Here is a 17,233-nt window from a genome sequence, read left to right as displayed (position 1 = left end):
GCTTCCTTCTGGTGGCCTAATCAAAGACCCCACCCACCCCAGACATTCTCTCTTTTCCCCTCTCCCATTGGACAGAAGATACAAAAGCCTGAAAGCACATACCACCGGGCTCAAGGACAGCTTCTATCTCGCTGTTATAAGACTATTGAATGGTTCCCTAGTACGATAAGACGGACTCTTGACCTCACAATCTACCTCTTTATGACCTTGCACTTTATTGTCAACCTGCATTGCATTTTCTCCGTAGCTGTTACACTTTATTCTGAATTCTGTTATTGTTTCACCTTGTACTACCTCAATGCATTGTGTAATGAATTGATCAGTATGAACAATATGCAAGGCAAGCTTTTCACTGTACCTCAGTACATGTGATGATAATAAACCAGTTCCAATTCTCTGTATTTCTACCCATGGGTGACTGGTGGCTCTGTCTGGATGCTAGACTACAATTCCCCATCTCTACCCCTTCAGCATTCTTGTGAAGTGTCTTATCTAATGAGCCAATCCATTTGTGGTCAACATTTCAAGGAAGTGCAGCAGAGATAACTAATAATAATCAATGGTTTGGGCAGGGAGAGGATTACATCGTATAATATTGGGTACAGAAAGCATGGATCACTGCATGGACTATTAGAACTAGGTCCTGTCCCTGTTGAAGCAAGGTGTCAAGGATGGGAAATGAGAATTGCAAACAAACATGGGTATGTACGTCTTACAACAATAATTATAACTGGCCATGGGTATCTACTCAGGTTGTGTGAATACTTTTGTAATCCAGAGCAAATCTGTATGCCTTTGCAATTTCCACAGGAAGGAATACAGTTAAGGTTAAGAATAATACAACTAAATTTCAGAGACCAAAGTATCATGCAGAAAGTTGTAAATGATTAAAATCAAAAGCTATCTATAATTGTTAACATACACCTGAAACTCAAACATTCATGAAGAAATATACCTATAAATCAGTCTTTTCATTATAGCACCGATGGAAATTCTGTCACTGTGTCTCAGAGCTGATGCCTGTTTAACATGATGATCAGAACATCATACATTGTGAAGAGAGTTGTTGCTGAAAGAGTTTACCACTTGCCCTCAGTTATGTCTCTGGCATCCATATGTTACAAAGTGAGTGTTCCACAAATAACATCTGATATGTTCCACTGCACAACTCACGTGTTTCAGCTTTGCTGAAGCGTGGTTGCTCAAATGAAATATATTATTTCCAGCATTCCACCGTTTAGCTCTGTACATCTCATGGGAGGTTTGCAAACTGAAAGAGAGGAACATTGTTCCAGTTTGTACAATTGTGGGATGCTGGAGATCTGATATTAAAACAGAAAATACTGGAAATAGCAGGTCAGGCAGCATCTATGGAGACACCCTTCTTATATTTGACCTCCCAACCAGTGACCACTCTGGACATAACAAGTTTGTACCACAGAGATCCTGTGCCCATTTACACGGTGCTGTAATGAAAAGACTGATTTATAGGTACAGTTCTTCATGAATGTTTGAGTGCCAAATACAAGTTTCAGGTGTATGTTAACAATTATAGATAGTTTTTGATTTTAATCATTTACAATTGTCTGCATGATACTTTGGTCTCTAAAATTTAGTTGTATTATTCTTAACTTAAACTGTATTCCTTTCTGTGGAAATTGCAAAGGTTTACAGATTGCCTCTGGATTACACAACCTGAGTAGATACCCATGGCCAATTATGATTATTGTTGTAAGACGTACATACCCATGTTTGTTTGCAATTCTCGTTTCCCATCCTTGACACCTTGCTTCAACAGGGACAGGACCTAGTTCTAATAGTCCATGCAGTGATCCATGCTTTCTGTACCCAATATTATATGATGTAATCCTCTCCCTGCCTGAACCATTGATTATTATTAGTTATCTCTGCTGCACTTGCTTGAAATGTTGGCCACAAGTGGATTGGCTCATTCGTGGCTATTGCACTGGTTAGGTTTCTGTTAAATTAGTTAAGCTGAATCTTTGTTGTTGTCTTTTACTTTTAGCAACAGCTCCCCCCCCCCCCATGAAACCAAACATCCAGTAAAGTAATGCATTCCTTTGAATGAGCTGTAAAATAATATTTGGAAAAAATGTCTATTTAATATGCCATCTATTCTAGTAAGATGAATCACAACAACATAATGGCCTTGGTTGTCATCTGGAGGGGGGTGTTGGTTCAAGATTTGTATTTAGTTGGGTTTATACAGTCAGCTCAAAGTTCAATTGAACTCAAAAATTTGCATATTTCAGATTGTTTGTTTGATTGTGATTTTGGTCCATCATTAACTGCAGTCTTCCTTAGGCAAATAAATATGAACTGTGAACTGAAGCTCTGGAATAATGGTTATGTTACTCAAGGCAATCCTCAAATGTTTTTGTATTTTCTGCAAAGTTTTTGATTATTTATGAATCAGTTTTGTTACATATGTCAAAATATGTTGGCTGAAATGATGCTTAATGCTGGTTAATAGGGCTATGGTTAGTAGTTCTTCTGTGGAGGACATTTTCTGAGCTAAGCTCCAAAGTTACTAACCTGCAGTGAAGGCTGACTGATGTACAATGATTGACAGATGTACACTGATGGAATGATGGAATCATATGACGGAATCACCCTGGGATGACCCAACCAGCACCAGATTGATCATTAAGTGCATCGAGCAAATTTGTGAGGTTTGATTGTGCTTTGGAATATTAATGCCTGACTTGCACTTTGTAACTTTGTCTAGAGGAGACCAGACTTTTGCAGAAAGCTACCTGACTGTGTTGCCAAAAGGGATGGAATGTGTGGTCTTCAGCATCGATGGTTCCTTTGCTGCAAGTGTCTCTATCATGGGCAGTGACCCAAAAGTCAGGGCTGGAGCAGTGGATGTGGTCAGGTACTGTGTGCACATGCTTTCACCTCCTTTACATGTGGAACTTGCCAAACCGAAGGCATTACATAAAATTTTGTATCACCTGCAACTTTCTTCCTACCAGCCATAATTCCTGCCAAGATGATGTTTCATCGCCCTTTGCTGTTGACTTTTGCTGTTGAACATATTTGACAATTCTCATTCATTTTTTATTTTGTTAACCACCATTGTGCAATTACAGCCTCTGGCGCTCAGTGAAGAAGTTGCTGGTGTCTCTCTGCAGTTACTAACACATTCTTGCATCTATTTTTTACAAAAACATATTCAACAATACCCTACATCATTTATTAATAGAATGAATATGCTTTAACCAGTGTTTTGATGTGGATTATAAACTTAGAATTAATGGTTTACTGGATGTTCATATGCTGAAATAAGAAGAAATGAAATAAATCTAAGTGCCAAAAATTAGTATTCAGATCTTTGAGTGACAAGTTCTGTTTACCATATTGAAAGTGCAGGTGCTGCTTAATTAGGATTAAATTGATGATTTTAAATCCAGAAGCTCCCGACTCACCAGTGCTATGAGAGTAGCTTCACTACAGGGTTGTCTTGTGTTAAATAAGGATGGGTAGCCAATACGGGCATTGCAGTAACGTACGTGAATGAGTGAATGCTAATCCAGAACGTGTTACTTGTATATTGCATTTTCCTTTTTTTTTCCTAGAATCTCTGTGGTTCCCATTAATATTGTAGATGTTTAGATGTGTATACTTCCATGTTATTCCCTAGGACTGTAAAACTAACAGTTGCTCCATTATCAGAAATCTGAATTAAAAAATTATACCTAGCTAGATTTCTTCAATGACAGAACCTCTTATGAGTTGACAGAATATCAAATGCAGATCAGAGATGGTTTGCTAGGGCTAAAATGATGAAAATATTTCTAATTATATAGAACAAGGAACATATGTCAACACATACAGATTTAAATGTCAATATCCTCTAGGATATAAGTACTCCTTTTGGTGAGATTTTCCTAAAATTATTGACAAGCGAACCTTCACTGGGGTATTAAAGCCTTAGGATTGTTCACTTTAATGATTATTGAAAAAATACACTCGGAGGGCTTTCGACTTGATGCCCGAAGTCAAACTGAAGTTGAAGAAGTGGTTGCTAATGGAGAATCTGCCGGTGTTTATTGTCATTGGAGTTTGCTTTTATTACTACTCTGCTTTTATTCTCCCACACATTCTTCCACGTGGCACCTTTTAAGATTGCCAAGATTAGGAACGAGAACCAAATTAGTTTCATTCACTGACAGTTGCTACATTGCTCTGCTGTAATTCTCTCAGTGCAAACCTGGTGCATTAGCTGACACTTTCTTCCTGTTCAAGACACTGGCAGGACCTGGGCTATCTCATCATTTACGTCACTGGACGGCCAGACATGCAGAAGCAGCGGGTGGTGTCCTGGCTGGGCCAACATAACTTCCCCCAGGGTATGATCACCTTCTCCGAAGGTCTGGTCCACGATCCCTTGCGACAAAAAACAATCTTCTTGCGCAACCTGGTGCAAGAGGTAAGCTTCAATAAGGTGCTGAGTACTATCAAGAAGGTAGATGTCAATCCACAAAAGGTGCTTAAATTGCAATTTAGCTCGGATTAGGCTTATGTTTATAGGTTTTATACAGGTTTCTTTAAACAAAACTGTGGAAATGGATTAGCACTTGGGTTTGGAACTACCTGAGATGGTCTGGGTAAGGAAAAGTGTTCCATATGAAAGGTGAGGTCTTGTGTGGTGTAGGTTTGACCTCTGCCCATTGGGCACAAAGTAATTTGACCCAATTTGAGACTAAATTATTCATCTTGCTTACAGATGTCACAAGATGGCTGATCAGAGGAAGAATAAAGGTCATATTATTGGAGAAGGGACTGCTTTTCCAAAATTTGAGTCAGTTTTGTCATAAAGAAATACATGAAAATGTTCAACTGGGGTGAAAACAAAAGAGAGGACTTTAATCCTCAATCACTTTGTCAGACATCATTTAGTGGTTGCTTTAGAGATGTACTATTAATGTGAGTTGTCTATTGTATTATGAACAGAAAGGTCGTAGTTTTTCACCAGGAAATGAAGCCCTTTTATCCGAAACCTCACAAGGTCAAAAAAGGTGGTATAGTTGCCCTTGTTACCTCTGTGTTGTGTATAAACCTTAGCAGTACTATTGTAGGAAGGAATAAAATGGAGTACAGTTCTGGTAAATATTCTGTTAAACAACGTCATTGGTGGTGTTTCCTGTTTCTCTGGAGTTTAGCTACAATGATGAAAAGCACATAGCGACCAGAAAGAAACCTTGCAATTTTTTTAAATAAAACTTGTGCTGAAAATATTGTTAGTATGTGACATCTCTTCTTGAGAAATATGTAGTGCAAAGAAAAATTCCATATTCTATTGCTGTATGAGGCCTTCAGGAGCAAATAATTATCAGAAGCAGGATAAGTCTGAATGAATACAGTATCTCCAGACTTTGTCATCATTAGGACAAGCTACCAGTTGTACTTGGTTTTAAAGCTCAGCTCAAATTAACTGTACATAGCAACAGCTTAAAATCTCATGCTTCACATGGGAAATTAATTCTTAATAAGTCTTAATAAGAATGAGTCTTAAAGTTGCAGATTGATCTAATTTTGCAAAGTTTGCATTTGTTGCTAGTCTGTGATTGTGTTCTAATAGCCTAAAGCTTTGCTAATTTGATCTCTCTGCAGTCCCACATCAAAATCGCTGCTGCCTATGGATCAATGAAAGACATTTCAGTTTACAACGTGCTGGGTCTGTCCGCATCTCAAATCTACATTGTGGGACGCCCATCAAAAAAGTACCAGAACCAATGCCAGGTAATGTGCTTCTTTAGAGCATGGTAAAGTGGGCAGTTGGAGTGAGGGGTTAAGAAAGTTGTTACTTAAAAAAAGACAATTAAAATCTCTATTGCACCACAGAGATACCCATAATTATTTGACTGATTGGTTATCATCAACTAATGTCAACATTCTTTGCACTTTTCTCTATTCTATTATTTTCCAATCTATACATCCCATTTTCTTGCTCTCATTGTTCCATTTGTGTTTTCCTCTTTCCTGAGCCTGTTGTCTTCATTAATTTCCACACGAGATGCCCAAAAGCTTCAGTAATTGTTACAAATCTGCTGCAGAGTTTAGAAAAAAAACCCATCAGCGTGCGGGAAGTGGAAGTTCTTTTAACCTGCTTCATGTTTTGAAAGGCACTCACTGGGGAGTTGGTGATGAGGCAATTTGGTCCTGGACGTTGGAGAAGTGGCTGGGTGAAAGCCAACACAGCTGTAGGAAGCAATTGATGGGATCGATCATTGTGGCTCCTGGTGGCATGAGACACTGCACTTTGCCCACAGTATCTTACTTAAACAATGTTCTTCTGTTCTCTCATTAACTGTTACAGTATCCCTGTTGGCTCATTTGTGGAAGGACCCAGGTTCTGCAATATAGTGAGCCTGTGTGTGTCTCTGTGCATGTTTATATGCCCATGTGTATGGGATTGTGTGCCTCCATGTGTCTCTGTATATCTCTATGTGTGCATACATACATATCTGAGTGTGTGCAGGATAATGTGTATGCACATTTGCAGGTGTGTCTATGTGTGTGTGCACAAGTGTGTGCCTATGTGTGTGTATGTGTGCCTTTGTGTATGTGTCTGAGCAAGAGAAAAACACCAGCAGAGGCACCAAAATACATTAGATGAGAGCCAACAATTCAATGGAAATTGAGATCTACCCTGCTTATTTTACATAGTTTGTAATCCACTTAATTCTGAATAATATCCAAGAGTGGATAGTACCAAGACTTTGTCTCAATATACAACAGAAGAACAATATAAATTAAGCCCTGATTTTTAACAAGTTAGACTATTGTGATGAAGAATGTATTCAACGACATCACTTTTACACAACACCCTTAACATTTCAGTCCAAATGCTTAACATGATTTTGTGCAATTCTTCTGTGTGCTCTTTGGGTGGCCACAATATCACTGGGTGTGGAGCTGGTCTGCAAGCCCCAATGCAGCAAAGGGAGTGAGTCATTTGAACCCAGCGCACAAGGTTCTCTGATGCTTGGTTTGAACTGGTGCTGGAGGAGAGTTTCTGAACTCCTCTGCCAGGTTAAAATTACTTCCATTTCTGCCTGTTCTTCCCTGTGCCGTTCCATGTCCATCCCCCACACCAACCCACCCATCTGCCCACCACCTGCTAATGCTCAATCATGAAATGTCCTGTGATATACATTAAAGGTGGAAGATGAATACAGTTGGTTGGTGGTAGCTGAGACTCCAGTGCAAGTCTCTGACGTTCCCAGTGTGTTACCCACCCAGCCTCCAGACTGATGGAAGTTCATTGACTTTACCAAACGAGGGGTAATGGTGTAGCTGTTAATGTTGCTGGGATATAAACGAATGGGGCAGTGGACATTTGCTGGAGGTGGGAGCTAGTTACTTACCTGGGAGGGGGGCGAGACATTAGCTAGGCTAGGAACTGGATTTTTACCCTGGTGGGACCAGAGACTTGCGAGGGGTGGGGTCCTGGCATCTCTTGCAGTGGTGTAGCAGTTTACCAGGGATGGGGATGATGTCTACTTCTTTCAGACCAGATGTTTATTGTGATGGGGACAGAGGTTTCTCATGAGTTGGGGCTCGAAATTTCCTGGACTGGATACTAGATATTTACCCAGGGCAGTGTCCAGATGTTCCAGATGTTGCCTGCAGTGGGGCTAGCTGTTTACCAGGGCAGTAGTGGAGATAGATCACAGGGTGGGGGGGGGGGGGGAATTTCCCAACTATTGACCAATATTTCTCAGGCCAGGGGCTAGATATTTTGGGGGTGGAGTGTGTAATATAAAACCTAGATGTTTTAACTCTACAGTATGTACTTCTCTGCCCTGTGTTAGTCCAGTAAGACATTAGCTTGAATGAGAAAGCAGGGTTGGGACTGGTCCATTTTCCTCTGACCTGGGGCTGGTTGGGTGGGTCCGGCGAAGGTGTTGTGGGTGGGCTGCTAATGGTGGGAAGCTGGGAGAGTGGGGGTGGGGGGGGGGGGACCAATGGAATGCACTCCTTATCCTTCTCTTGCCGGGAAACAATACAGTAAAGGAATTTACCCTCTCCCTGAAGCCTTCCTCATTTGAGCTGTTGGGTTTCCCAAGGTCTTCAACGTAGGTTGAATCACAGGTCAGTGTGTTGACTGCATGTCACTTGTCATAGCCAGTAAAACCGAGAGGTCAGAGTGTGGGGTGAAGATTCCTGAAGTTGTATCAATTCCCTTTATTTAACTACTGCTCATTCCCAAACTGCTTTTTTAAGCGATAAAATTGCCCAGTGTATGTACCTTGTGTGTCTTGTGGTGAATGAGAAGCTGCTTATCTGGTCATGAGCCTCCTCTAGTGGTGGATCATCAGTACTCCACCAACCTTAATAGCGTTAGCTAATGCACTTCGATGTAAGAACGTAAGAAATAGAAGCTGGAGTGGTAGACTCTGGTTGTTCTGCCATTCAATAAGCCCTTGGCTGATCTTTTGCCTCAGCCCCACTTTCCTGCGTGAACTCCATATTACTTCACATCCATAATTTTATCATAGCAGTCTCAACATATTCAATGACCGAGTCTCCACAGCCCTCTTGGGTAGAGAATTTCCAAAGATTCCCCACGTTCTGGTGAAGAAATCCCCTCAGCCTGAATGGCTGACTCCATATTTGGAGATTGTGATCCCTGTCATTAGACATCCCAGCCAGGTGTAACATCAGCTCCCCATCTACAGGGTCAAAACCCAGAGGAATGTGTATGTTTCTCATGATTAAACCTAATTTAGAATGCTTTTGAATTATTTTATGTCTGTGTTCAATTTAATATATTTAAAAGGCACTCCATTATTTTTTTCAATTTTTGTTGTAATCTTTTGTTTAATTTGAAGGCTGGATAAATTGGCTCAACAAAAACGTTAATAATCCAAAACCTAGTTCAGCTATGATGGGCTGAATGGCCATCTTCTGTGCTGTTTGATTCTACCATAGACCAGTTAGTGTCTAAGCAAGGGGTTATGTTGCTGGTGACATTATGTGCCTCGGGAAATAACTTCATTTTTATCATCTAAGAAACTTTTAAGGTCAAAACTTAGGGCAGGCTCTACTGACCTGGCTTTGATACAGAAGATTTAATTGGGCTGGATCTATCTGTGGAGTTCAATACGATATCAGTATTCTATGGTGAATTTTCTCTGGTGTGGGAACTTCAAGAAGTAACGAGAGCTTGTCCACTTATCCTTGAGCAAAGTCTGGAACAAACCCTTCTCTGAGTGAGTCGGATAGTCTTGGGTTAGAGCAAGATTAAGTAGGTCGAGGAAGTTAAGATCTCTCTAAGTACGATTGTATTTCATAATAACGTTTAATAAATCGAGAACACTACAAGTGCCACCATAGACATTAAGCAGACTCCTGATGGTATGGCTGTTGTATCCAAATACACTAAATACTCAGTCAGAAAGAGAAAAGAACATTTAAAAAAAACTCTGCAACTTCTAAATGGTTTCCTCTTCCACTGCTCTCAAATACTGAGGAGTTCACAGTACTAAAAGCAGTTAATAGGATTGATATGGGGGAAACAATGGTCTAGCAATGGAATGGCCCCCAGTCAGGTTTGTTAATTGGGGGAGGGTGGGGGCAATAGGGTGGGACAATGCAAATTGACCCAACCAGTGCCAAATTCGGTAATTCAGTACCAAGGTATTGTGTGTTTCTGAACAAGACTCACACCGTGGAAGGGCTTTCCTTTTCACACTCTGCCAGATATATCTAGTCCAGGCTGTTTGGGTTAGAGGAGAGAGCAGTTGGGTGCTGCGAGAGGGTCAAGTGGACAGAGATCTGGCTGTTTGATGCAAAGGTGGCAGCTGGGGCTGGTTGGTCTAGGGATCCGTATAAGGGCAGAAGCCGGAGAGTGGATCTGGTGCACGGAGAACCCACAAGGGAAATGGCAGACTTCGTGGAACTTGCATTTAAGTCCATGTTTTCTTTCGTAAATGAATTTTCTTTGAAGTTGAACAGGGAGGAAATGTGGCACCAAATGATTGGTTTTCAAGGCTTGTATCTTGTGGTTGGGAACCAAAGAACGATGCAACAGAATATTAAAGCTGGAGCTGGGCTGTACAGAAACAAAGTCAGAGAGTAATTTTTAGTACAAAGTGTTTTGGGAATTTGGAATTATCTCCTCAAAAGGCCACGAATGTTGGAACGCTTGAAGCTATTAAGACTGAGAGTGATGGATTTTTATTGGCAAAGGTTATTCAAGAATTTGTGCAAAGATGGGAAAATGTACAGGGTTAGTGATGATGTAATGATGTTGTCAGCTTGGCTTGATGGCTGCAAAGTCTAATTCTAGAGTCATCACTCCACACAGCACAGAAACTGGCCATTTGGTCCCCACACCGATAATCAAGCATCCATTTACACTCATCCTATCTTATTATCGCCACATTCCCACCAGCTTTCTCCAGATTCTGCCACTTACCTACACACTAGGGACAGTTTACAATGGGCAATTAACCTATCAAACAGTACAATTTGGGGATCTGGGAGGAGAGCAGAGCACCTGGAGGAAACCCACGTGGTCACAAGGAGAATATGCAACCTTCCCACAGACAGTGCCGGTGGTCAGGATTGAACCCGGGACACTGGAGCTGTGAGGCAGCAGCTCTACCCGCTGCGCCACTGTCCATAGTGGGAGTTTGTATATCGATGACTCTGTGATTAGCGGTTGCCTCTGCTGTATGGTAAATGCTGCATTTCTTCCTGCAGTTTCTCTCCGAAGGTTATGCTGCTCATTTGGCTCAGCTGGAGTTCAGCCACCGGTCCCGTCCAAAGAAGAGCAACTCTCGGATGATCCTACGGAAGGGGAGCTTCGGACTTACCGCTCAGCCGGATTTCCTTCGGAAACGGAACCACTTGCGCAGGACTATGTCGGTGCAGCAACCGGACCCACCATCCTGCAATCCCAAGCCTGAGCGAGCGCAGAGTCAACCTGAGTCCGACAAGGTCGAGAGGCATCCCCACAGCATAGCCTGGGCCCGCAGCGGAGGCTCCAAGTCGGAGCCGGGTGTGTGAGTGATATGTCATAGGCAACAGAGAGTTCCAGGCTTCATGCGGAGTCTGAGCTCACACCGGGAACGGTAACGTGGAGCTGTGATGCCCATTGAACGGAGTACTGGGCTGGAATTTCCTCTTCTGTCCAATCAATGGTAGCGTTGCACTAGGCTGCACCTCCATCCTTATAAGTGATCTGGCACTGACCCTGGTGAATCTTTGCAGATCAGTTATGTAGATGGGTTCAAGATCTTCCAGTTATTTAGATGGGTTCCCCAAGGCATTGGAAGGTCAACACTAAGAGGGAGCATTTTTACCCTCCAGCTGGCTATTTTGGGATACCACAAATGTGGAATTACAGGGAACTTGCCCACAATTCCTCATTGTGCATTTCCATCGGGTGAGGCTTCCCATCAGGAACACACATCCACAAATTCAATGGAGTATTTCACAAATGACCATGGCCTTTAGGCTTTTTCTGAGCAACGTTTCAGTCACCATTACAACACCGGTGAGTTACAGTTCGTAAAATCGTGTTGAGGATGACTGTAATTCTCTGTTGCCAATGAGATACCCTGGGATCCTTTGTGTTTATTTTTATCCTTGTTATAAGCTGAGGTGTAGAATAACACGAAGGAATACTGAAGAACTTGTTGACAAGGAATGAATGTTTTTCACTTCTCTCACAAGTGCTTGGGGGCATCGCACTTCAAACTGTATGCCTTGATGGCAGATACAGTATCAAATGCGTGTCTCAGCAGGGAGGGAATCCCTGGCTCTCTTCACATTAATTGTCAAACTATTGGAGAGGTGACATTATTGGGGGCATCTCAGTACATTATCTCATTCCCTCACTGAAAGGATCAAGCATTGCTCGGCTGTAAAAAAAAAATCAGCTTGACAAATAAAAATGATTCAAGCACTTTGGAGGATATAAAAAGAAAAAAAGATGAACTTTCTTTTTCATATTGCCAGTTGTCCTATAGCACTTTACAGGCACTGACAGAGTTTAGAAGGGTGGCCATTGTTCTGTTGCAGGAAACATAAAGCCAGCCTGGCCGAACATTCTCATTGACAGCAGTAATCCTGTGCAAGAAGTTCTGAAAAGTTCTGACCAACTAGTTTTGCTTTGATTAAATTGTTACACAGATCAGGAAATTAAATACTTTATTAATCCTACCAATTTATGTCAATTGATCAGGATTCGTTGACAAGGAGGCAAGTTTCCCTGTCGTGAAAAGTAAAAGACTTGCATTTCCATAGCACCCTTCACATCCTTATCAGGACGTCCCAAAGTGCTTTATAAGCGATGAGGCACTTTTGAAACGTGACTGCCAGTTTGTTGGATGGGAGATAACTGTTATTTACGCTAATTAGTTTGCTTAAAATTGTGAGAGTAGAACCCCTGATGGGTTTTCCTGATCTCCCACTTTAAATCTAGTAATCCCAGAGAGCTAGTGTATCAGGCAGATTATACCATCCATGTTGTTCTGCAGGAAAAGAGAATTGGTTTCCAAGGTAAGACTGCAGCCAGGATGTTATTAGGGCCCCATGTCCTTCATATTATGAGCATTCAACCATGTGGCGTGAACCAAATTGGCCAAACACTGCAACAGTAATGGCAGTGACTCAGGTGGGATTGCACAAGTACCATTTTTGTCTGAAAATGCAAAGAATTTAGCCCTGTCTCTTGCATTCCGTAGTTGGCCCCAGTATGGTTGAAAATGGAGATGTTCATGTATCACCTCCTGTTTTTTTATTGTCTGAATATCTAGAGTGGTGGATATTAGATATTACCCTCATCCAATCATGGACAATTCTAGGGCCTTCTTTCTGTGATTTGCATGTAGCTAGTTCTTTATTTAGCTTTTTTATATGGTCTGTATGTAGCTGTTCCACTTGCAATATTCTGCACTTCCTGATGAACCAGGGTTCGTCTTGTGACCTCATGTTGATGGAGGAGTGAAGGATGGCCAATGTTATGATGTTACAGATGGTGATTGTAGATGGTGTATTGTTGACGATGTCTTACAGCAGCACAAGGAAGCTTCAGCTTTGAACCGTCTGATCTGTTAGCCCACAAAGCAAAAGAGGGTGTTGGTTATTGTGGGGAGAATACACAGTCAGTGTGAAGAACTGTGAATGGTCACTACTAACAATGTTGGCATGAGCAAACATTGTACTGATTCAACTCGAGTCAAAGTAGCAGCATATACATACTGATGCCATGCCCTTGTCAGTCAGTCACTCCATGAGTTTTCTCACCTTCACTGCTTCAGCTTTGAGCGTAGCTAACACCTGCTTCCATCAGAACCCCTCAGACAAGTGCCTTTCCTTCTCCCCAGTCAAATATCCTCCGAGATCAACGTCATTCTCAAAAGTATTTTTCTTCCCACAATCTGTTTCTAGTCCCTTCCATCTCTGCTGTCTAGTGTGAGAAGCTTATTACGTTTGGATTGAGAACATTCACTCCACTGCCTCTGACTCTTCCTCCTGCTCTTGCTCCAAACTGGACAATTCTGGAGTATTTTAACCTTTAAGGTCCTTGAATGAGAAATCACTGCTGTAATCTACACTCATCTTTTCCACAATCACTGGTCAAGTCCCCTGAGCTGCTCTGCACTCTGCTTCTGGGATCAAACCTGTTCTGTGACATGGTGTCTATATGTGTAATGTATTCTCTCCAATCTATACTCAACATTTGAAATGGTTGAACACTTCTTGTCTTCCATGTGACTGATGTAATTTCCAACAAAGTCGGCACATTTTGAGCAATGATTTCTCTTTTTAAAACTATGCTATCATCTTGGATCACTCTTGGCCCTATTTCTCATGTTGGTTTTTGCTAATCTTATCTGTGGGTACATAATGAGCTTTCAGTTGTACGACCATGACTGTACACTCTATCTCAATGGCATGTCCGGTGTTGTGTTGTCTGATGTATAATGTTGATGTACATGTTCCAGAGTATTTTTTTACTGCTCAGTTTAGCATGTGACAGTTTAATTAGCAGGATGATCTCTAATTAAACTGTCACATGCAGAACCCACATATCCCAATTTTGTTGATTCCTCCCATTGCCTACTTGGTGTAACCTCAACAGGCATTGACCTTTAATATCCCGATAACTCCAATCGCCAAGATGCTTTACTACCACCTTTGGAACAACATTCATCTCCATGTTCACCTCATCCTTATTGCCACCAAGGCCATTGTTCATTTGCAGCCTCAGGGCTTGCATTCCCTGCTCACTCATAAATACGTTAGCCTGAAAATTGGACACATTTGCATGTTTTTCTTGCACAAATTGTCCACAACCCAGTTAAAATCATATTTGTGGCCTTTTCAAAAATATTTATTCATTTCCTTAGATCTGGGTGTCTCTGGTCAGTAACTATTGTTCATCCCCAAGTGCTCTTGAGAAGATGGCAGTGAGCCACCTTCATTAACCGCTGCAGTCGCTCTGGTGAAGACACTCCCGCAGTACTGTTAGGCAGGGAGTTCCAGGATTTAGATCCGGGGATGATGAAGAGCTGGTGATATCTCCTCAAGTCAGGACTGTAGTGTGACTTGAAGGGGAATCCGCAGGCGGTGCTGCTCCTTGCACCTGATGTTTTTATCCTTCTTGGCAGTGGACGGTGAGGGTTTGGGAGATGCTTTAGGAGTAACTGCAATGCGTTTTGTAGATAACACGCATTGCAGCCATTTGTGCATCAGTGGTGGCTGTAATGAATGCTTGGGGTGGTTGATGGGTTGCCACTGTAATGGGAATGGGCTACTTTGTCCTAATGGTGTTAAATTTCATTCAGGCAAGTGGAGAATATTTTATCATGCTCATGACTTGTGCATTATACGTATTAGGAAGGTTTGGAGTGTCAGGAGGGGATATCCAGCCTCTGAGCTGCTCTGTAAGACAGGTCAGTGATGATCCCCAGAATGTTAATGGTTGGGGATGTGGTGATGGTAATGTCAAGGATAGGCAGTTAGATCCCCTGTGGTTAACAAAATCATGCCGATTGGGAAATGGACCTGCACACTACTCTGTGTGGTTCATCTCAGCATGGCTAGCAATTCCTGGCATCAATCCCACAGTTAATGACACCACAGGTAGTGCTCCACGTGTCTTCCCTCACCAATGTAATTTGGAGCTCTTGGGGGCCATGCTGAGCACTCACAAAAAAAAATCTAGGACGTTGCTCAGGGATTGGCAATTGGTTGTCAATAAAAGGATCTGCACTGTGACATCAATATCTTTCTCACATCTGCAACCCTCAGTTTACAATGCTTAATTAAGGGAAACTGTGCCAGAGCTGCTTCCTTCACTGTTCAAAGCTTCTCTGTGCATATCACATCAGCCCTGTGCTTACCCTACACTTCAGTGGTGAGGAGCTGCTCTTGGCTTTGGCCTTGACCTTGATCAGTGATGATGGATGTGTGGCAGGGGGGTGGAGATGTCCACACACACAGGTTGTCACACTGCCCTCAACCCCACCTTCCCCATCACCTCCATGACAATCATTTACCTGACTGTTCCGTGGTTCCTTTAAAGTTGACACCCTTCCTGAAGTTCAGTGCCGCAGCAGGCTCTATGTTAGCCCAACATTCCATGTACCAAATGCCATAGAACCATTCTTTGTATCTGTGTATCTTTGCAGGGGATCTGATTGGTTATTCACAGCACTACGCCACAAAAAAAAAGGTGAAGTTCAATTTCTAGGCACATTTGTTTAAAAACATCATCACCAAAATATCGTCTTCTAGTCCCCACTCATAAATTTGCCTTGGTCAGTCAGTGTTAGAAAAGGAAAAAATTGCAATGTTATTGAATTCTATGCTACCCAAGTTACAGCTGGTATAAATACTACTACCTGCTTTGTGACATGCAATGAATCCTTGGTGCATGCAGCCAAGTTTCCCATGACCTCTACTGCCCCACTGTCAATATCAATGCATGAAATCCTCCACAATCTTCACCTGACCTCCACCCATGCCTTCTGCCTTCCTTAGTCCCAATCACAGAACACACATCTTAAACTCCACCTTTCTACTTTCTCAAAGGGCTTCTCCTTTTAGGCCAACATTTTCTGGTATCTTGTAGAAATTAGAGGTTATTGGTAACATTTTCCCTCTGGCATGTACTGACACAGCTAACATCAGGGGAAAGCTACTCAAAGTCTGGACGTGAGGTCATAATAGGATATGCTATATCCATCTTCCCAATGCAATCCCAGGTTAAAGAAATTACATGTTCTGCCATTCCTTGTGAATTTCATATGGATTGGCAACATATGGTGTACTGTCAATTAGCAAATGTGCACTCCCCATGGTTGTCTATTGTGTACATCTGTACGGGAAATAAAATACCTAGTCAGAAGCCAGACCTGCTCTTGCCTTGAGGTAGCCATGACCAACCACACAAGTAACCAGGGTTAAGGAGAACAACATTGGAGTTAAAATGGCAAAAGGTGGAGATGACAGACTCCTGTACGTGGTGAGCAATGTTTACAGGTCCAAGCATAGCAGCGTCAAGCATTTCTTTCTGTGGAGCAAGTCTGTTAAATATTTGTTATTTGTGTTTTTTGACCTGATTGCAATAGTAAAGTTGTTCACAAATGTTCAAGATAATTGTGTTTTACTATATTAAAAGTCTACAGTGTTTCAGATTGTTGCATATCTGCTTGACCAAAGTATCTCATCTCTTGGTGTCATGAAGTGCAATGTGTTGAGTATTTAATAACTTATTTTTGTATAGATTACATGGTGTAAAACTATGGTTTTGCTTGTAGTCTTTTGTGATAATGACAGACAATGCTGTACTTTGTGTATGAGTTGGTCTAGATTTTTATGTGTACAGTTTTGCATTGCTTATTGAGATGAAAAGATGGCTGCGTAAGGACTATGCAGTTTCTAAGAGTGGTTTTATTTGTTTAAATGATTTGGAACATTTATTAAAGTTATAATGTGGTTTTGTAGAGAAGTATTATGGAATATGTGCTTCCTTACTGAACTTTGAAAAACTGGGATTATGATGGGAAAGTGCAGAGGGGATGAAAGTGACCAGAAATGCACTTTTCCAGCTAAAACTAAGATTCTAATTTTAGGCAAAAAAAAACGCAATTGGCACAGGTGCAGGTCGGAGCTGGTGGGAGATGTTTTGGCCCTTTGTCCGGGATGAAAAGAAAAAGGAGCTACCAAACTTTCCATTGGG

General features: G+C 41.7%; 1 protein-coding gene across 9 annotated transcripts in view; it reads left to right on the top strand.

Moving 5' to 3' along the window:
- Window positions 1–17,002, top strand: part of pitpnm3 (PITPNM family member 3) — a 422,801-nt gene extending 405,799 nt beyond the window's left edge. For all 9 annotated transcript variants that reach the window (XM_052035330.1, XM_052035325.1, XM_052035327.1 and 6 more), the window contains 4 exons: window positions 2,750–2,899; window positions 4,273–4,456; window positions 5,641–5,769; window positions 10,741–17,002. In XM_052035330.1, the coding sequence (XP_051891290.1) occupies window positions 2,750–2,899; window positions 4,273–4,456; window positions 5,641–5,769; window positions 10,741–11,046 (769 nt within the window). In that variant the 3' untranslated portion in view covers window positions 11,047–17,002. The remainder of the gene's footprint in view (window positions 1–2,749; window positions 2,900–4,272; window positions 4,457–5,640; window positions 5,770–10,740) is intronic.
- Window positions 17,003–17,233: the final 231 nt, after the last annotated feature.

The sequence above is a fragment of the Pristis pectinata genome, chromosome 21, assembly GCF_009764475.1.
Source record: "Pristis pectinata isolate sPriPec2 chromosome 21, sPriPec2.1.pri, whole genome shotgun sequence".
NCBI classification, from domain to species: Eukaryota; Metazoa; Chordata; class Chondrichthyes; order Rhinopristiformes; family Pristidae; genus Pristis; species Pristis pectinata.
This window is presented reverse-complemented; position numbering and strand designations above follow the sequence as displayed.